General features: G+C 37.1%; 2 protein-coding genes across 2 annotated transcripts; both read left to right on the top strand.

The window, feature by feature from the left end:
• Positions 1-24: 24 nt before the first annotated feature.
• LOC131791863 (uncharacterized) lies at positions 25-10,497 on the top strand. The gene is made up of 8 exons (XM_066166385.1): positions 25-176; positions 4,771-4,806; positions 5,126-5,496; positions 5,974-6,363; positions 7,960-8,355; positions 9,632-9,774; positions 9,870-9,929; positions 10,258-10,497. The coding sequence occupies exons 3-8, from the start codon at positions 5,487-5,489 to the stop codon at positions 10,495-10,497; spliced, it is 1,239 nt and encodes a 412-aa protein (XP_066022482.1). The 5' UTR covers positions 25-176; positions 4,771-4,806; positions 5,126-5,486.
• A 604-nt stretch (positions 10,498-11,101) lies between these two features.
• LOC131792781 (adhesion G protein-coupled receptor L4-like) lies at positions 11,102-13,817 on the top strand. The gene is made up of 9 exons (XM_066167270.1): positions 11,102-11,205; positions 11,414-11,501; positions 11,775-11,886; positions 12,285-12,334; positions 12,623-12,749; positions 12,843-12,946; positions 13,237-13,339; positions 13,453-13,603; positions 13,706-13,817. Exons 1-9 carry the CDS (start codon positions 11,172-11,174, stop codon positions 13,786-13,788), a joined length of 852 nt encoding a protein of 283 aa, XP_066023367.1. The 5' UTR covers positions 11,102-11,171; the 3' UTR covers positions 13,789-13,817.
• The last annotated feature ends 7,793 nt before the right edge of the window (positions 13,818-21,610 follow it).

The following is a 21,610-nucleotide window of genomic DNA, read 5'->3' as shown; positions in this document are numbered from 1 at the left end:
CAGCAAAAGGATTTGAAAGATGTTAAAGAATCCGCCATGATGCTACCATGTAAAAAACCAGTATAAGCGTACTGACAACTACCAACGAAAACTTATGATGTATGGTGCGATGAAAGGGATTCATTCCAGTAAAAAACATAAAACGTTCACAATCCAGTCCATACGTTCTACGCTGAGTAAGTACATGCAAGCTATATTAAACTCATGGTTGTGCTGTTGAAATTTAAAGTTAGAAGTATATGTTGAGATATAGATATATACAGATAACTCGGTATTAGGATATCCTACAGCCCTCTTCCGAGTCAAACCATAAATAAATAAAATGTAAAAATTGAGGGGATGTACCTGACGCTGTTTTACAGAGGTATTTGAGTTTTTAAAGGAAAAAAATTTAAAATAAAACAATCATGTTGTACTTAACATTAAGTGGTGCTTGTAGTTCATGATTATTAGGGATATCAAGGATCGCAAGAAGACAACTGCTTAATTACCAACCTTCTGAAGATGCCACTTGGTTAAAATACACACTTCTGTGCAAAACGAAGTTCGAAATTTTCTCAGGCATCTCAGGCGACGAGTCATTGCAATTTCAGATGAAGAACAATTATAGAAATAATTTCCACATCGCGTTTGAACGTCGAAGTATATTATACTTTAAAGAGAGTTATAAATAGCATATTCCCGCACCAGATGGAGGCCATTAGGCTTAAAACTCATGAAATGATCAGCGTGCAACCGTGTTACCAACACCTTACCGTCGAAAAAGTTGTCAGTTTACGGCATTTCTTTGTTCAATGGCAGTGCTTGACTATACGAACGAAGTTTATCTCTTTTTCTGTAAGCGCGGCAAACCCCATAAAACGTCTTGCATAAGAGTTTAAAGGAGGATTGTAATTGCTTTCGACGAAGAGTTTCAAAATGTTAAAATAACAATGGGATTACTTTTCATTCTTAGCCAGCGCTTGTTCCGTCACGTTGCACGGTTAGAACAATAGCGCGTGAAAAGAAGAGAGTTGAGTCGCCACTTTACGTGTTTGCTATGTCTTCGAAGGAGCGATATAATACTAGGTTAGATATTTCTAAGGGTAAAATTTCACTGACACGTATCGTTTTAGACTCGTTAAAGACTTGTTCAAACTGATAAGAAGCTGAGCTGCAAAGCGTTTTAAATTTTGACGGCTCCCCGAAGAAGTTAGAAAAAAGTTGTGGCCAGAAGTTTAAGAGGCGATCTCTGTAAGAGCGGTCCAGGGCATTTCGCATCGGAAAAAATTTTTCCCTCAAACTTTTCCCAATAAACTATCTTTGGTTACAAGTAAATAAAACCACATTAGTTTCTGGAAATACGTTAACATAAAATTTTTAGAGCTGTCAAAAGTCAAAGCTGCAAAAGGCCCTTTTTTGACCTTTTGCGACATCGAAAATTTCAAAAGTTGAATAGCTCGGTCCTCGTATCACACCGCATGCAGCAAAAAATATTTTTATTCTTAAAGTGTGTGATATATAAGGTGTATAAAATGCATTTCAATTTTGATATTCGTTTATTCAGAGGCTCGTCAAAATTTATTTAAAAACACTCGTTGGAAAGCTTTCTGAAATTGGTTAAAAGTACTCTTTCTTTCTTGGTTGATATTGCTCAAGTCCAGACCAGACCATTAAAAACGCCGCTTGATTTCTGCTGATAAGATGTTTGGCTGCAGAAAAATATAAAAACATCTTGCACTTATTGATTTTCTTCGCTGAGGTGACTTCGAACTTTTAGCGATATTGCTAGCGTGACAGCCGATTATGCAAATTAGTTCATTGAGCAAACTCCGACCGTTTTATGTGAGTAGCTTAATAAATCTTAGCTTTTGACCATTATAAGTAGAAAATAAAGTAGAAAATATAGTGGAAAAGCTTTAAGACCACACCGATTAATACCTTAAACATTTTAAAAGGCCAAAATTTTGACAAATTTTATTATCTCGTGACGAAGGACGTCAACAACAACGTATCGAATATCATAATTTGATTGGCGCTCGCAAACCCCTTTTAAATAATTTGGCTTCTGTTATTTCATATTCGAGTTCTGACAGCTTACGCTATTAAAACCTGTATGAACATTTCAAAACCAAACTACAGGATTCTATTTGGTGTAACCGGCGATAACAGCACACACTGAAATACACCGTGACCAATGTCACATAATTCAATTGTGTAATTATCCTGAATTGCTTCTCCCTTCGTAATAAAGCAGCGATAACATCGCCTTTTGGATCAGAATTCTGGTCGGCAGAAATAAGAGAAATTTTGCCTGCACACCGGTCTTTATGAAAGTTTCTATTCAGAACTCTAGAGAGTTCTTGTGGAAAAGGACCCCGCGATTTTTGAGGAAATAAATTATTACGTTACGTGTCACCTCATTTTTCCAACAATTAGCTATATCTATATCGTAAAGCGTGTAATTTTATTAGCTGTCATTCATATGTCTCTTTCGGTACTGGTTTGCTTGGGATTAATAAAAAAAAAATTCTTGAAACGGTATTCGCCACAAGAAGTCCTGTTTTCAGTCGCGTTCCTCAGAAACTTCGTTCGGAGACTGACGAGGAGTTTCCGGTTTGTTTAACTTGCCTCAGAGTACTGACTCAATAAAGAGTCATCTCTGCTTAATCCATTCGTCAAAAGAGAGTTTCACAGAAGGAGAGCTTATCTTTGCAAGGGCTGGCCTGTTCGATGTAGAAGACTCAGTTATGGCAAAATGTGGGTCTGCGCAAAGCATAGGCACACTTATGGGAAGTTCTGGCGCCAAAGTTCAGCGTGCCAGTATCCGACACACCCTGGTAGCGATTCCAAATGGGTAAAGAGCCAGTATTCTGTCAATTTGCAAATGTCAAAGGCCATTTCTAAGATGTATGGCGTTCTATAGAGGTTTAGACAATACTGCAGCTGAGGGAGCGGATGGTTTCAAAGATTTTTCTCCAAATTATAGACGAATTGGAAAGCGTGGGAGCAGAAAAGGACTAGGGTAAAGTTGGGAAGAGGCTTTAGGAGAGCAAGTTGTATTTGAAGACTACATACCGTAATCGCTACGAAGAGGAAGATAGAAAATGTACCGATCACTCTAGGGTCTTTGCACTTAGTCATGCTGTTGACACTGACGTTCAGAAAGTATGCAGTCACAGTCACAACGTGAGGTGTGAGGATTGTGAGAAGCTGAAGAGTATTTTTGAAGGAGAAAAAGGCGCTATTTCTGAGTACACAATGCAGTTGGGTAGGTTTCAGAGAGAGGCGAGGAACACAGTAATGGATGAGATAGGATTGAAACATCCAATCACGTTTGATATCTATGACGTGTGCTCGTGGCAAGAGAAGCAAGGTTGCCTAGCCTCAAAGTCAAGATGCTAAGAGACATGTGCAAACATTTTGAGCTCGCATTCAAAATGCAAGATACAAATGCAGCACCTCTTGCAAAAATGGAGGAAATGATTTCGGAGTGCAGATGATATGCAATCTAGTTATGACGTCCACCGTTAATTATGCAAATGCGATATCCTTTTTCACAGGAACTCTTCAAACTTATGAGAAGGGACTGTTATGCAGACAGGCGTGACGACCAAATATCACTTTTTTCCCTTTCAGCTAGAAATCCGAGCAATCGCTGCTTTATTTAGACATGAGAAGTATTCAGGACAATTACACAATTTGTCCGTTTACGAGACAGAGTCAATGGTCACGGTGTATTTCTGTGTGTGCTGTTATCGCCGGTTACACTAAATAGAATCCTGTAGTTTGGTTTTGAAATATTCATACAGGTTTGAATAGCGTAAGCCATCAGAACTCAAATGTGAAATAACAGAAGCCAAATTTTTAAATAAGTTCGCGAGCGCTTATCAAATTATGATATTCGATACATTGTTGTTGACGTCTTTCGTCACGAGATATTAAAAATTGTCAAATTTTGGCCTTTTGAAAAGCTTAAAGTATTAATCAGTGTGGTCTTAAAGCTCTGTCCTACTGTATTTTCTTCTTAAAATGGTTAAAATCTAAGATTTATTGAGCTACTCATATAAAACGGTCGGAGTTTGCTCAATGAACTAATTTGCATAATCGGCTGTCACGCTAGCAATATCGCTAAAAGTTTGAAGTCACCTCGGCGAAGAAAATCAATAAGTGCAAGATGTTTTTATATTTTTCTGCAGCCAAACATCTTATTAGCAGAAATCAAGTGAATTTTTAATGGTCTGGTCTGGACTTGAGCAATATCAACCAAGAAAGAAAGAGTACTTTTAACCAATTTCAGAAAGCTTTCCAACGAGTGTTTTTAAATAAATTTTGACGAGCCTCTGAATGAACGAATATCAAAATTGAAATGCATTTTATACACCTTATATATCACACACTTTAAGAATAAAAAATATTTTTTGCTGCATGCAGTGTGATACGAGGACCGAGCTATTCAACTTTTGAAATTTTCGATGTCGCAAGATGTCAAAAAAGAGCCTTTTGCAGCTTTGACTTATGAGAGCTCTAAGGATTTTATGTTAACGTATTTCCAGAAACTAATGTGGTTTTATTTACTTGTAACCAAAGATAGTTTATTGGGAAAAGTTTGAGGGAAAAATTTTTTCCGATGCGAAATGCCCTGGACCGCTCTTACAGAGATCGCCTCTTAAATGCAGAAAGAAAACACCTTCAGATAGCGAATTAATTAGTACTATTATAGGCTGACTGTGTTTCAAATACTGTTTTGCTATAATTCATTTGTTCATATGTTTATTTTGAAATCTACAGCTACTCTAACTTTACTGATACAATTGCAAGGAACAGGTGAGAAAGTGTAGTTCCATTTCGAACTTACGTATCTGAAAGGGAACCTAAAAAAATTATGAGTGATGTTTAAGAATAATCAGTCACTTATTGCCTATTGGAAGTGCATTAATTTGTTTGCAATTTCTGTATAAAAACAAAGCAACAAAGTCAATGGCTAGCGAAGCCTATCCTAAAAACAAAATTAACGCTTATAAAACTCTAACCTAATTCCAAGCTTTCCTTGTCACAATGATCGTCATAGTTACAAGTATCAGGTAATAAGTATTATCTATGTATCTATATATTTTTACCTATCAATATATATTGTTCACTACAGAGTGCCAAAATACCTGTTTCCAAAATTCCCGGTACACATTTTCGAGATGGGGAAGAACTTGGTCTGAGAACAGGGATGTCTGCAAAAGTCAAGGTGGTTACTTAATTTCCATCGAAACAATTGAAGAATGGAAATTTATCAATCAGGAGATGCAGAATCGGAGTGGTTGGAGGAATGAAGTATGGCACATTGGTTTATCAAAGGAATCTGGGAATTGGACATGGGAGAGTGGAAACTCATTGAACATTTCGAAATGGAAAAATTCTACGAAAAGTCATAACGGATCATATGCGGCGATGCACAAGAATAGTGGCCTTTTTAAATCAATCTCTCCGCAGAAAAAAAAGCCTTTATCTGTGAAATGCACGGAGGTAACAAGGCATTCCACACATCAAGTACATTATAAGCCAAAACACCACCCTTAGCATTTTGATCCTCAAGAAACTTCTTTTTCAGAATAACTCTAGCTCTCAAAAGTAAAAATAGTGCTGTACCCACAAGCTCATTTTAGTTAAATAATTACACTAGACACCCAGGTAAAGAAACATGTGTCAGATGACACTGAACAAAAATGTACTCTTATCATTATTATTACCATCTTCATTATATCATCACCATCATCATCGCGCTCGTTGTCATCGTCACCATATCATTACTACAATTAGTAGTAGGAATCAGTATTAGTCAAAATATCATCATTATTATCATATAATTAACACATTATTGTTAACGTTATTATCATTGTTGTTGCTTCTGTTGTAGAAATTATCAACATTGTGATAGTAAGCATTATTTATTTACTTTTTTGTGTTTGATAATCAGTTTTTGATGCTGTTTTTATTTTGCAGAATGCCAAAATCCTTCCTTTAATAAATCCTGGTACATATTTTCAGAGTGGGGAAAAACATGGGATTTTAATCAGCGCACCTGCCGAGACCAAGGCGGACACCTGGTTTCCATCGAAACTGAAGAAGAATGGATGTTTATCAATAATGAGATTCGAAAACGCTCTTTTAAGTTCTATCATATCGGTTTAAAAAAAAAGGCCGACATGTGGACTTGGTTGAGTGGAAAACCGCTGACTATTTGCCAAGGGGGAGGAAACCGGCCATCATGTGGGAAACATGTGGCTGTTATATTCAACGGGTCTACAAGCGACATACAGTGCACAATTAATTACTTCGGTATCTACTACGGTAGATATAAGCGGGCGGCCTATATCTGTGAGATCTCCAACGGTAAGACAAAATTACTCTTACTGTATTTATTCGACTATAAGCTGACCGATTTTTACACAAACTAAAACTGAAGTGAATTAAAAGTTTGGGCTCTAGAGGGGGTCTTGGCTTATAGCCGAAAGTTTTTGAAAACAAATTCTTTCAGCGCATGGAAACTCTACTAAATTGGGATGTACTTACTTATAAGCCGAGCTAAAGTAGGGAAACGCAATATGCAATCATTTTTTTATTAACTTTTAATTCAAATTCGAGAGTGCGACTGGATGGTAGTTCGAAGCGCATCGGTGTCTCGTCCATGTTGAAGATTCTTGATGGGTAATAACTGTGATGCTGACGTGATGTGATTACAAATCAATGGAACTTGACTGTTTGTTGCTCCAAATCTTCTGGGAGACGCTGAGCGAGTGTTGTTTTGGTCCAAAGGCTGACGGAATGGCGGCGCTTTCACCTCTCGTACCAGCCGAGGGACGCTTTAAACTCAGGATCCTCGCTGAATTCTTTTGCCTTTAGACGTATCATCCATCCATTAACAGCTACTCCTATGCAAAACGAAGTAGAAAGGTTACCAAACGATCAAAAGGATAAAAATTAGACACCTCTTGAATTTGTTTTGACACTGGTCAAAACTGGCCAATGAGAATCTTTCTTACAGAATGTTGTCGCATGATACTACGATAGATTTCAGAGTCCCACATTCAACTCACATTCACTCAGCAATCAGTTGATTGATTCACTTCGTGATAATTTTTCTGTTGTTTAAAAATACAAAATCAATGCTCTACAAAAAACTTACCTTGGCTTCTCTGCTCTGTTAACCATTCCAGTATTCTTTGATCAAGCTCCAGATACTTCGGCGTGAAGCATCCCATAGTCTTCCGTTTCGCTGACAATTTAATCTCGCAATTAAAAAGGTTCGCTTGATCTTTCCTCCAGCGACGGACCATGGACTCGCTGATGCCATTTCAGAGTTATTTTTAACAGCTTCTCCTTCGGCGATTATTTTAAGTTTAAACGCGAGGTTGTATGACGAGCCTTAGGCATGATGACAGCTTGACTTACATGAACACTCATCATTTCATCATCTAACAAAAGAACATCTGAGACTTCAATACTCCTAAAACTCTCGTTTAGATGCATGATTTTTTCTTATTTTTTTTTATTCATTTTAATGCTTCTGATTGCCTATAGGATCTAGTTTCACAGTTTCAATGCGATGCAAAATGTGTGAAACAACTGATCAGAGGGCAAAAATAGTGGACACTTTGATGTAGCATTAAGTTTAAATGGTTGAGAGCGCGGTTAGTAATAATTTCCGTAGTTCTCATATATCACCAGAAGTAATAGTTGCATTATCTTTTTTAAAATATCCTCGACACTGTGTTGGAACTGAAATGGTGTTGTGTTCACCAAAATAATCATTCTTCTTGGTGCTGAAGCAAAGCGACGGTTGACGATGTTTCATTCTATTAATTGTGAAAGAATTACTGCTCAGAAGAAACCTATTCTTTCTTTAATGATTGTTTTTGTTTGTTTGTTTTTTTTAATAATTACTTCCTTTACATCTTAGTTGTAATTTATTTTTATGGGGTTTTTCAGTTACATGGAAAAACTCTTCGCAGAGCTACTATCAAGAATACGTTGAAGTACCTTGTACACTGGAATATGGCGATAAGAGTTGGGTGCAAAATTGTAGCTTAACTAGTTATACCTGCAAAATGAACTGTACCGTAACTAGTTGTGAGCACGTGCCAAGTAAATTCCCCTTCGAGGTTTGCGGCCAAAATTGTAGTCACACGAACACATTATTGGTAGATCAATGTTCCGAGCAAATACATGAGGGAGGTTATCATACTTGCAACGTCACAGAATATAATCTGGCAATCGGCGAAGAGGAATATAAATTTGAGCAGGCTTACTATTGTGAGGGTGATCAATGTAAATTAAGATGCAATGGAATAAGGTGCACTCAAATTTGCAAAGAAGGAGAAGACGGTGAGTATAAAAGAAAGTCAGAAATGATAGGCAGGTTATAACATAATGCGTATATCAATTTGAAGCTTCAATATCCCCCTCTCCCCCCTCCACCCTCCCTCTAACGGCAACCCTTTAGGCATTTGAACTTTTGAAGATTGATTTATTCAAATACCTATTGCCTCCCCCCTGGTGGGCAAAAACTTTGTTCAAATTCCTTACCAAGTGCCAGATTCGATATTTATTTATTTATTTATTTGTAAGAGGCAAAATCAACGTCGAAGGCATTTCTACTCACTGACCAAGCTTTGAAACGTAGAGTTTGAAGACCTTTTCTTCTGAACAAAAGTGAAATCTATATCTTTTAAAACCTTTACATTTAAACATATAACACTTGTATTCCGTTGGAAAGACCATTCCGGCTGAAATTTCCCAACCCGCTCAGACAATTTTTTTTCAAATTCCCCACCCCGTGGGTACGGACGACGGCAAATGCCTGTGGGGTAAGAAGGGAGGGGTAGGGATGTTGAAGCTTCAGCTAACTCCAGCTAACTATTAATAAAATTGGCTACGCTTTGTAGGTTTTCTATCTTGCATGGCACTTTTTGTCGGCAAAATGTTTGAATTCTTTACTTACAGATCTAAATAACCAGATTACATTTGCTTCTTAAACGGCTTAGGTTTTGACCGATTTTTTTAAGGCAGCGCTTCTGCAAGCCTAAGCAAGCTAATGAATTGGCTGAATTGTTGCAATGATCGAGCTGTTGCATTTTCTCTTTCGCTCCCAAGATCTCGTAAATTGTCCACCTTACTGTCTGCCATACATGACGGTAACTTGAAGAATTTGGTATTGGATCAATCAACTAATACTACCTGACCGATATTTTTCTTTATTCTCATCTCTTGCCTGCTTGATATTATAATGATATTGTAAGGATAAATTATTTCTTGGTCATTCATGGGAGAAAGACCCACTTGTTTTGTGCCTGCAATACCGAGATGATGGAGACTTATGAATTAATAAATATCTTATCGACTAAACAACAGAAGCAAGGAATCGATTAAACCATTTGTCGTCGATATCCTAGTTATCCTATCCAGATCTTACGTAAGATGCGTGAAACTAAAACAAATTCAGAAATGACAAAAAAAAATTAATATCAATACTAATCAATCGAATACAAGAAGTACCACAAAAAAAGAGATATTGGTAAGGAAAAATGTATCATTCAATCTCGAATAATGCTATAATAACCATTATCAATTAATCTTTCTGTTGCTTTTTTTGTTTCTGGAGATTTATTGATATCAACGGTTACATCATCATCTACGCCGTCACCTGCAGTAGTCTCTGCATCAACGGAATCAGCACGGACCCAACCGGTACCGTCGCCGCAGCCTTCGTTGTCTTCTTCACCTTCGAGAAAAATTCACAAACTGGTTTGTACTCTATCAGCTCTAATTCTTGTCCTTGTGATTGTCATTGTTAGCATCCTTGTGGTTAATACTTGCAACTGCCATTTTCTTTGTATTAGGCAAATGAATATGTCTCTAAATTTGGCAGAATGGAGATCACCAGAAACAATTCCTTAAAGGTATTTCAATTCTACACATGTTGCTATGCAACAGAAACCAGATTTGTGCATAGATGTATAATTAGAGTAGGCCATGATAAAAAAGATTAACTTCAACCACGTTTTCAGAGAGGTAGCACAGGCTTACGTTTTAAAGGAATTATGAATTCAATGGATTCAAATCTCTTAGGCTTAGTTGATTAAGTACCCGACCAAGATCAGCCGGAAGGTCTGCGGCTTGAATGCTCGTGGGAGACTCAGATCGTTTCTTTTAGTCACACTGAAAATCAATGTCAAGTGCTTAGCACCTTACCTCAACAACAACAAAATACATTTTATGTTATTGCAGGAGGCTATAGGGGTTTTTGATGACTTCGTCATCAGTATGAGAAACATCGTGAAACCTCTTAACGGCACGTTTAGCACAGAACAAATTGAGACAAGCAGAGCATCCACCTTTGACGTGGCAGATGTGTTCGAGGAATTTATTCTTAATTATGGCAAACTCCACCTGGTTGGAACGAGGTCTTCACAAGAGATCTATAGCCACAAATTGGGTGAGTCAGAACGCGACCATCAATTGTCCTGATCAGCGCTGATCCATTACTTGTTTATCCACTAACTGGGTAATGAAATGATAAAATGGTCTTCCTGCCTTGATGATGTAATAAACTATAACACGTGCTCCATTTTCTAAGCGTTATTGCTGGATCAAATCGATCCATCTCCTCCTTCAATTAACTATTTGCGTTTATGAATCATTTTGGAGGTGGAAATAATTCCAGCGATTTTCATCCTTAAAAATATCAAAATGTCTTGTTCTCGATTGCTCTGTGTTCCTTAGAGGATTAACCCTTTAACTCCCAAGATCTCATTAGTAATTCTCCTTACTGTCTGTCATATAGTTCTTGTGATGTTAGTTTGGAGAATTTGATGTTGGATCTAGTTATTTAATCCCCTAGTTAATTTTTGTAAATTCTTATGACTTGTCTGCTTGATACTGTATTGGTGTTGTAAAAGGAGAAATTCTGTCACTCATGGGAGTAAAAGGGTTAATTGTACTTGCTACGTGGTAATTCTATAATCACAATATAGTAGGATAATGACATCATATTTGCTGTCCAGTCCGAAACACATTTCATCCAACATACTTTGTTGTTAAGTTTTCATTTGCTGTTTTCTCCGTCAGTGCTGCGTATTCAAAAAGCCTACCATCAAAATGCAAGTGACTTTTATCTTGAGAAACCAGAATGGCAAGCAAGCATGAATATTTCATCAGCAAATTTTGCGAAAAACGGTTTGTATTAACTACGTGGTCAACTCTCTAACGTATTGACACAATGCTCTTTTGGTTTCTTTTCAAATTGCAATGGTATTGAAAACCATCTCCGTATACAGAGGAGTTTGTTTGTTGATGCACACAGTCTGTTTGAATCGTAGTTTTTTGGAATTCAAATTATCATGTTTTTTTAGCTTGATATATTTTTCTCCTCATCACTATTTAGTATCGGTGGTTGTTGGGATTGTGTACAAAGATCTCCATGATCTCTTAGCTCCAGATCAACCCATCAGGATTAGATCAGGCAATAGAAGGTAAAATTAATTCCCTCGATGTTTAACCGAATGTACCAACAGAAACAAAAAATACAAAACAAAACAAAACGCATTGCGTTTAACCAAGAAGGTCTTATAACGTTTTCAAAACCCTGTTTGTTGATTCTCCAGTGAGTCAATGCATATTTTAGCGTTTACGACATTAGTATGGAAGTAGCACTTGTTTTTAGTGGCGCTAAGGATGCCATATCCTTAACAATTACGAAGCTCAACATTGATATGCATCATGTTAAAACTGTGTTTTTTTTTCAGGCATTTGGGTTCCAGGATAATGGCCGTAGCAATGGCTCCAAACCCAGACAAGCTGCAAGAAAATGTCGTCTTAAAGTTCAGAAACCTGGATGTAAAAGCAAGATCAAAATTAGTATGTGGCAACCGGTCGTTTCGATGTAAAGTCGTCTCGATACATTGATAAACTCGATTCGGTATAAGTAGAAAGTTATTTCGATACATGTCGTTTCGATACAAAGTAGTGAAGGATACATTTGGTTGTTTTAAACCGTCATCCAGTCCGATAACGAGAGGTTAAGAAAGCTTCCTAAGGTAAGAGATTGCATCTCCGTAAGTACGTGTGGTACGCGAGCTGCTTATGTGTAATTAGGCAATCGCGTTCCAAGTATTTGAATGAACTTGTGAAAGATGAACTTTTTAGTACTTTATGTTCGTTAGGGTTTATCATCCAGACGTATATTTGCTCCCTCTAACGACCGTAAACGGTTTTTAGGTTATCTTAATTTATTCCTAAGAGATCATATTTTTTAGGTCGATAAAGGGGAGAAGAAATGCATGTTTTGGAGTGGCCTCAGCGAGAGGTAAGAAGCTGGAATATATTACTAGCCTTGATTCGGAAGAAATAGTTTCGTGGATTTTAAATTTGTTAAGTATCATGCTTGAAAGGCCTTTTTCCTGGGCATAGGCAATTGCTACCATCATAGATAAGTTGTCAGTGAGAAAAAGCACATTCCGACTAATCAGATCTCGCGAACAGGAAAAACATTAAAATGAAAAAAAAAACCCGCTTGTCTAACCTTTCAGTTCCTCGATGGTTTTTGAGGTCATTTCTTTTTCTTGTTCACCACTTTTTTATTCTTTTTTTTTAGTTCAGAAGAGTTCTCAGGGAGAGGATGCTATGTGGTTACATCGAAAAGCAACTCAGAAGAAACAGTTTGCAGCTGCAGTCATTTCTCTCATTTTGCTGTCTTAGTTACCTACGATAGTATTCCAGGGGTAATGATTTTATCTTCTCAGTTTCATCATAGGTACAATTCCGTTGATTTGATAACAATTTTCTTATTTCTCTTTATGTCATTTGTGACACAGCTTACGGCCGAGGACGAGACTATTCTGCAAATTATCACCAAAGTGGGATTAGGCTTTTCCATCACCGGAATACTTTTGACAGTTATTGTGTATTCCTTCATCACGTAAGTACCTCAACCATGCATACGTCTAAAGAACTTATTCTTTATTTGATTTTAAGTAAAGATTTCGGACTTAAATTACATCAATACGCGATAAAAAAAAATGAATTAATGAAATTAATTATAAATAATTACGGAAGAAACGAATAAAGATGAATCAAATCTCGACCTCTTAGCGACAGTGATTCAAATTCCTTAGCTGGAAAAGTACCACATGAAATTAGACGCATGCGTTGTCGTATAATGCTTCTTTTCTGTTGTTTGTCTTTTTGTTTGTTTGCTTGTTTCACCAGAGATGTTCGAAAGCCTCTTTCTCAAATAAGATTGAGTCTTTCTGTGTCACTCGGAGCTGGTCAAATAATCTTTCTCGCCGGTATAAAGGTCACAGAGAACACAGTAAGTGACGTCTTCGTTCATTAACGGTATATTTGCTCTTTAGCGGCTTAAGTTATTCTGAAGAAAGGAGGATTAGAACAGACAAAAACCCGGCTCTCTTTTTTATCTCTTAGGCTTCCTGTGTTACAGCAGCAGCTCTCTCGCAATATTTCCTGATGGCCGCTTTCTGTTGGATGATGGTCGAGGGAGTTTATCTTTATCTGTTTGTTGTGAAAGTTTATAACATTGGCGAAAAGATGCACACGTATCACGTCATCTCATGGGGTACTTTCATTTCACTTATGAGTTTTTTGTAACTGCCTCTTTTGAATCGCCTCTGTGATTCTGCGTGTGATTCTGTATTGACCCCCTCCTATTTCTGTTTAGGTTTTCCGATCGTCATGGTAGGCATTTCATTGAGCGTTGCGACTGGAAAAGATGGAATTCAAAGTTATATCAGTGACAAATAGTAAGATAATTATTTAGTACTTGTCTCTTCATATTCTGTGCCTTCCCACTCTCTCTCTTTTCGCTACAAAATATTTGTTGTATTTTCATTCTGTTTCTCTTCTAGATGTTTTGTTACCGGTAAAGGGTGTGGGTTAGGGGTTTTATCGCTGCAAATCTGTGTTTATTCTGTGTTCTCCTTTTACCTTTCAAGTTGTTGGCTGTCCTCGACTAACAACTTGATCTGGATATTCGTCGCATTTGTGGCGCTCATTGAAGTTGTGAGTTTATAATTGATTGAAGCCACGTTATTACTTTTATTTACCGGGATTGACTACTATTGGATACTTCTTTTTTCCCCTGCTCCTTAAAAAAAACTTGAACACCTTTCTCTTAATGACGACCTGACTCAAAGTTTGCAATCTTCCCTATTATAATTACCAGCATAATTTATTCGGCATTTCTTATCGTAGCAGTTTGCAGGAATGCGTACCATTGGGTCCTTCTTAAATGAAGATTTGGGGTTTAATTCACAGAGAGGGATTCAGACTTTTTCTTTCTCTAACGCTCGTAACAAGACGGCTAAATTTTTTTCTTTTTTTCGACGACACATTTCACATTTCTTTCTTTTTTCAAGTTCAACATTTTGATACTCATCCTGGTCGTTAAACAGATGACCACATTAGCGCAGCCAATGGTGGAAGACAAGCGCTTCCGGCAGATACGGTGGGATTTGAAATCAGCATTTTACAAATTAATACTTATAAATGAAAATAATGGAAAGCAGGGTAAAGCAATGTGAAGGAATCGTTGGGTTAACTTTTTCTGAGGTATGGATTTTCCCAAATCCACCCTAGTTAATCTCAATTAAACAATGAGACATTAAGTGAAGAAAAAACCCTTCTATAAATTAATCCACAAAACTTATATGGCTGTCGTTCTTTAGTCTTGGCATTAAAACATGCGCGGTGATGGTGCCACTGCTGGGTGTCACGTGGTTAATTGGTCTTTTGTTACCCTTACACAAAGCTTTCGCCTACATTTTCACCATCTTAAACTCCACTCAGGTAAGCTTTTAACAGAAATTTTTAAATTTGAATCAAAGGTTTGCATACTTAGGCGCTCAAACTACACCTCAGGTAAAAACAGACACTAACTTTATTCAGATGATATTTCCCATTCAAAATTATTCTAATCGATATGATAAGTTATTTCTCGATTCATGAGATCTGTAACGTACTTTTAATCAATATTTTACCCCTACACGTTACGGCGGTTTCAAAGATGAACAAATGATAAGAGCATCATACACCTTGAACTCTATGCAAACTTTGTCATCAAAGACTAGCCTTACCCTACGACTTGTTCAAAACATTATTATACCGACCAATTATAATGAAAAAAATTGATCTTGAAAGAATCATCTGTTTTCAGGGTTTCCTGATTTTCGTCCTTCACTGTGTGCGAAACAGCCAGGTGAGATGGATATCAGACTGAGAATGTACATAATGAAAGCGAATTGTGAAGTTTTTAGACACAAGTTAAACATTTGATTGCTTAACAACAGACATTTGGTTACCTGTTCATCTACAGATTAGAGAGCGATTCAAGAGGAGGATGAACAGCATTTTTCCACATGCAGACGATGGAAACTTTACAAAGAAGGGCTCACATGTTTATCTAGGTGGTGCCAGAAATGTGTGGACAGTTGAATTGCAGTCTTTTAATAACTGAAGAATAGCACTTAACTTGAGTATAGCAACTCAACCGACTTTTAGCTGTAGTCAGTCACATAGTGTGATCGTCAAGGCGAAGGTATATCTTCAATTGAGCTTGTTCAGGATCGAAATATCAGCAAAGTCAGGCCTTCTGCGCCATTAGTAAGTCAGTATAACAATGTTTTAAACAAGTCGTGGTGTAGTGCTAGTATTTGTTGAAAAAAGGTTGCATAAAGGAGGGCAGTGAATGGTACCCTAGCAAATTGTAAGTCTCGCGAAGTATTATCCGATCACGAAATCTCGGCTCAAAGTCTAGCATTTTTCAATAGGCCATATTCTCTTCTAAAAGATAGTTAGAATTACTTGAAGCCAACACTGTGGGCGACGAAAAACCGCCCAGGGGCCCATGTGTAAATAGTGTTGATGCGACTTCAATGATTAAAATCAATACCCCATCCACACCAGCAAAACATGTTTTAGCTACACCAGGTTTAACTGAACAAAAATACGAATCTGGGAACTGCAAATTTGAATTTTATAAAGGATTTAAGCAGTCAATAACTTGTATTTTCAATGTGCTAAATTTGAAGCCGACGAATATCGTTTTAAGCAGCTTAAACTGTTTTTAACGAAATAGCATTAAAACATGCTCAAGCGTTGGGTGAATGTGGTATAAGATAATAACAAGGAGTTTGTATTTTAGAAGCTTTTAAGTTGTTTAGTTTCAGTCCCGGTTTTTTTTTTTTTTTGACAAAACTCACGTTGTTTGAGCGAGTCACGAAATTCATTAGTTGCCGCTATATAACTTAATGTGTTTGGAAAAGTTATTCGCTGAAATTTGTTGATCGTGATGATAATGCCTTTACCATTAGATGTAGATTAAAGAGATGAACTTAAAAGTCTGGACAAAATTTAGATTTTGGGTTAGCCTATTCGCCTTTGAATTTGAATTCGCTGAAATTTGTTAATCAATGTTGTAACTTTTACCATTCGATGTAGATTATAGAGATGAATTTAAAGGTCTAGATGGAATCGAGATATCGAGTCAGCCTATTCGCCTTGAATTTACGCATTACAATGTCCTTTTTCTTTAATGTATTCTCATGTGCTATGAAAGAAGTTATAAACTTAGTCAAATAAAATGTGAAACAAAATTGGTATCGATCAAAGTAATAACGAATAAATAACAAGTAGATAAGAAATGTGATGTCGCCCTGTTACATCCTATGGGTATTTTAGTATAAGTGGGCATTTTTTGTCGTATCCTCAAGAAGAAGTTGGCCGGTACAGTTATCATTCAAAACATCCTGATTATATATTTATCTGCCTTTTTATGGTCCTGAAGGGGGAGGGAGGTGGAAGTTTGTGATCCTCATATACCACGATGGGGTTTCCTCCTAAATACACCTTTAAGTTGCAAGGTGGTCAACAGCTAGTAAGCTGATATGATCAGCCTGGTTGGATGGCCGTAAAGAGGAGTTCACAGACATGTAAATTTTACAATAATGAATTCGAAGAAGAGAGCTTCTAAATACACCCTGTGGCTATCTCCAGGCTCTACATGGATAGGGCTATAAGTGATTTCGGTGAGTAGGCTGGGTAAGAAAACTGAGATGGTCGAAGCTTGATTCAGAAATCACATTTTTCTATACACTACAACCTAAATGGGCCGAGAATTATCGCTCAAGACAAGTAGTTTTGAATATTTTATATGGAGTAATACATATGATCTTATCATTGCCAGAGTTAACGAGTTACACAGGGGGGTGGGAGAGGGTGAGGTTCAGACCCTCTGAACCCTGCTACATTTGCCACAGCAACGGGAGAGAACCTTACCAATCAACCTACTTCCTTGTCATGGCAATCGCCTTATTGTCCTATTTGTCGATTTTCTGCACCAATTCAGTTATTGTTATGAGTTATAGTGATTATAATCTGAAGCAAAATCATATGAATTACAATGTAAATAGTAAGATTCGGAGTGCCTCGACTGATCTGTCCTTCTTTTCAAGAAAGAACTTTATTCCTTTCTGCGTCGCTATTGAGGATTGCTTGAAGACGATACGTCATATTTCTGGCGTAACCTCTTCATTGATGTCATCTAGAAGGTTTACACCAGATATCCAATAGTGTGGAAGATTTCTTCTCTCCAGATAAATCTGCAGAGCTCTAAGAAATCCAAGGAAATGGTTTCCCAGCGCGTCTCCGCTCGCCCAGTTTTGTAAACCACCTTGCTAGGACAACGAGGCTGTAAAACCAACCATCCCAAAGGCGTACAGGGTCGATATAAACTTCACGACTTGCATACTTTCCGAACAACGAGTCATCTCTTGCCTTGAGGCAAACATACCCAGATATTCCGGATTCAATGACCCCAATCTCTCTCCTTGTCGTTCTCAAAACTACCATGACATCTACTTCATCGGCGGCTTCAGTCTTCAGCCTCTCGTACACACTTCCGGTATAATCCAGTTTTAGTATAGGAAGAGACGAGTGCTGTTGGCAAAACACTATGACTTGATTTTTGACGTACTTAATTATTCACCAAGCGTCTGGTGCGGGCCATGTCGTCCTCGGAAATTTTGACATACTTTACACAGAAAGCACGAAGTTTCCTCTTTAAATTCGAAATATCTCCTCTCCTTGCCTCGGCTACTGTGTAGTAATAATTTTCATGATTCCCCTTCCTATGGTTGTTGTGTGCGAATCAGTCAACATATAGCTAAATCAAAAGGTAATATACCGATTGAGGTCTCGCTTTTTCCTATCCTCTAAAACCAAAGTCAATTTGAACTACACTTTAATCTATCTATATCGTCTAATGCAACTCCGTCTGGTAAATAGAATGCAGAAGAGAGCTGTGCAGGCTATCACCAACTCAGACTATCGAGTACACTCTTTTATTCTCCAAACCAGAAATTTAAGATGTTTTCCAAGTCAATACGTTTGCAATCGCCAATTTCATGTTTCACTATTAAAAAAAGTATCTATTTCCCCCATTGCTTCTCAATCGTTTTTGTTACAAATAGCCAAATTCACTGCTTTGGTACCAGAACTGCTACGAACGTATTTGTGTCGTACAAATCTCAAGCAATTAACAATTCTCTAGCAAGGTCCTAAATTTGGAACCCTCTTCCTGTTTAATTTCAGTCCCTCTTTAGGCAAATCTTCTTAGCTTTAAGACAAAAATCCAAAGGTTTTTACCAATATAAACACTGAATTGGCCAAGTAGCACATTTGTAGCACTCATCCTTTCTCAAATATATTGTTGTTAGTAAGGTGGCCTCTCCCATAAGCCCGGTGGCTTTTTGAGTCTCGTCGCCTTCCACAAATCATAACTCTGAGGATAATTCTTTTTTTCGGATTGCGAAAAAGGCATAAAAACCAGACAGTATCCTTATCAATTATCAAAAGGATATCCTTGTATAGTAAATTCGTCATTCTATTTGACAAACTTACTAGCTTGTAGCAGACTCTTTTGACCTCCATGCAAAATGTTGCGATCTCAGCGATTGAAGTCGAGTTGTCTGTCATTTAACAATACGTCGTGTTAAATGAAATCGAGTGTACAAAGCATAAATACTCGTGAAAATCGCCTTCTTGATTTGATAACACCCTACAGGAGCTTTCCCTCAAAAAATGGATCTGACATGTGCATTTGAATTATTTCTTTTTAAGACAGTGGTTTTTAAATTCAAGTGAAAGCCGTGTTTTAACACAAACGATTTTATCAAACTAAGTAAGGATTTATCCTTGCTCTTGTTTATTTTCGAGGAGCCCTTGTCACTGTGAAATTCACAAAAACATACAGAAAAAAAGGGGTTTCGAATCAAGGTGCCAAGATTGAATCTGACCTCCATAAGACAATGAAATAAAATGAAACAACTCCAGACATGCAACTGAACAAGCCACAAAGTTGGCGCCAACGTTTTCGGTAAAACGTGCTTGAGATGAATTTCCAAGAATTGAAGAGAGATAGCTAATGACTTATCTTACTTTTCGTAGATTTTGAAGTCGATCAAGTGAAACTTTGGAGAAAACCGCTAGACAGGAAAATGACTCGTGACTTGCCTCCAACTTCAACAGCTCAATGGCTTTGTAACCGCTTAATTTTGCCTTTAAGCACTTCCGGGTTTTCTTAGAAAGTTTAATGATTCGATTAATTCACAGGAACTGCACCTTTTGCCTTTCAACGGATTGAAAAAGAACGATGTTGACAAAAAATGATATTGATCTTAATCATTGATTTGCAAACAATATATAGGGGATTAATAAGGTAGTCGGTAAGAACAAAACAGAGTCCCAAAACCTACAACAGAAACACAAACTTAAAACAGAATCACAAAATCCGCAACACTAACACAAAACTCTACAACACAAACACAGACTTAAAAAAAATCACAAAATCCGCAACACTAACACAAAACTCACAAACACAAACTTAATTAAGTTTGTGTTTGTGTCTTGGATGGTTCATAAGGAAATTTTAATTGACTTCTGAAAGCTAAATTAAAGGTTCATTTCAGAACTTTTGTACATCACTTAAATGTTTCTAATGTTAGCCTTTAAGTTACTTTTAAGGCAACTTAATTGAGCCATTACCAAAGCCACTGAATACGAAACTTTCGATTTTTCGTTCCATATTTTGGTTTTCTTCCGTTTTTAGGAAAGTTTCAATGTCACTGGCTGTGAGCGATACAGATTTTTCAGTGTTTTGGCAGCCATAATCCGAAAAAATTCAGACAAACGAGCTTGTATTGAGAATCGTCAAGGCTTTTTTTGTAGTTCATTCATCAACCCGACCGAGTGGCGCGAAAGGCGAATAGCGATATCAAACACGTGAAAAAGATACGATTTTTTTTCACTTGTGTTGTTACGGCTAGAAATCATTTTTATAACACTTTAGTTTATATGATAATCTCTTTTTATGCCACCATGAATCCATTATCATTAATTAAGATAACAACAATTACGATTCATCAATATCAATATCCTAGAATATAAGAAACGATACGATAGGACAGAAGGGAGTTTCTGGGACTGCTGTCATATGAGATTTTCACCAGATATAAGCATCTTTAAGCAAGTCTGGTATCCCTCTTAGATTTTGTAATTGAGTTTCCGAACGTTGTCTTGGGTTAAAAGTTTGAAGAGATTACTCAAATCCTCTGGGTTAGCTTGTAAAAAAAGGGTATCTGAAGAGCTCAAAGACAACCTTTTGCATTATTGCCTAGAATATTTCGAAGATTGTTGAGGAAACGAGACCAGCGGATTTCACTAACTATAGGATCATGAAGAATAATGAATAAACAGATGATTACGAAAATGATCGAACTCTCGTGACGCGTGACGAATCAATTAACGTGACTCGCTCAGACTTTTCAAATATATAAGTTAGCAAGCAAATGATACTTACGACTGTGGTGCGTGAGACCGGCAGTGTTTTTCGAAAGAGTCACATTTAAGTCTGAGATATCAGCCATAACAGTGGAAGAATCCTTGAAACTGAGATAATAAAAGCAATACTTTCACCTCTCTCCATTCTCCCTTCTCCTCCACTTTTGTCTCACGGCCTATGGATTTGTTTCTCTCTTGACGTCAGTTGCGTATGCCCCAATATGAATAGTATATTTTATATATCTGGCTTAGTGTGTAACTTGATACTTAATTTGGAAGAGCATATAATTTCATTCTCCATACATTAAAACGCATAAACCTACCTTTATTTTTTGAACCAGGTTTCTTGACTTTCCAAAGTCAGCGGGCAGGGAAGACATTCTTACAACAGTAGGATTCTGTGGTAGAATTACATTATTACGCTTGAACCGATATATATGATATACGAACTTAAGTCCGTCAATTCTAACGCGCAGCTTCATCTGTTTGATGGATTAAGGTGATCTTTTTTATTCTTTCAAGAACAGATGGGATACTCAAATTACACTTTAGCCGGCAAATATTATTTATTTGAAGAAAACCGTCGTTGAACGAGTATTAATCTAAAGGAAACTATATTATGTAAAATATAACCAAAACGTCAACTAAATACAGTTATTTTTATGCGTGCGTTCAGTTTGTTTTAACAGCTCTTCACAGCTTGCGCAAATTATCTTTAGCCTTATTGGTC

This window comes from Pocillopora verrucosa, chromosome 5 (genome assembly GCF_036669915.1).
Source record: "Pocillopora verrucosa isolate sample1 chromosome 5, ASM3666991v2, whole genome shotgun sequence".
NCBI classification, from domain to species: Eukaryota; Metazoa; Cnidaria; class Anthozoa; order Scleractinia; family Pocilloporidae; genus Pocillopora; species Pocillopora verrucosa.
This window is presented reverse-complemented; position numbering and strand designations above follow the sequence as displayed.

Excerpts from the sequence above, each read along its gene's own strand:
- LOC131791863 (XM_066166385.1), top strand. Across the intron at positions 9,775-9,869 it reads CGAGAAAAATTCACAAACTG|GCAAATGAATATGTCTCTAA; the intron begins GTTTGTACTCTA and ends TCTTTGTATTAG. Across the intron at positions 9,930-10,257 it reads CCAGAAACAATTCCTTAAAG|GAGGCTATAGGGGTTTTTGA; the intron begins GTATTTCAATTC and ends ATGTTATTGCAG.
- LOC131792781 (XM_066167270.1), top strand. The coding sequence starts at position 11,172 with ATGAATATTTCATCAGCAAATTTTGCGAAAAACG. Across the intron at positions 11,887-12,284 it reads TAAAAGCAAGATCAAAATTA|GTCGATAAAGGGGAGAAGAA; the intron begins GTATGTGGCAAC and ends CATATTTTTTAG. Across the intron at positions 12,335-12,622 it reads TGGAGTGGCCTCAGCGAGAG|TTCAGAAGAGTTCTCAGGGA; the intron begins GTAAGAAGCTGG and ends CTTTTTTTTTAG.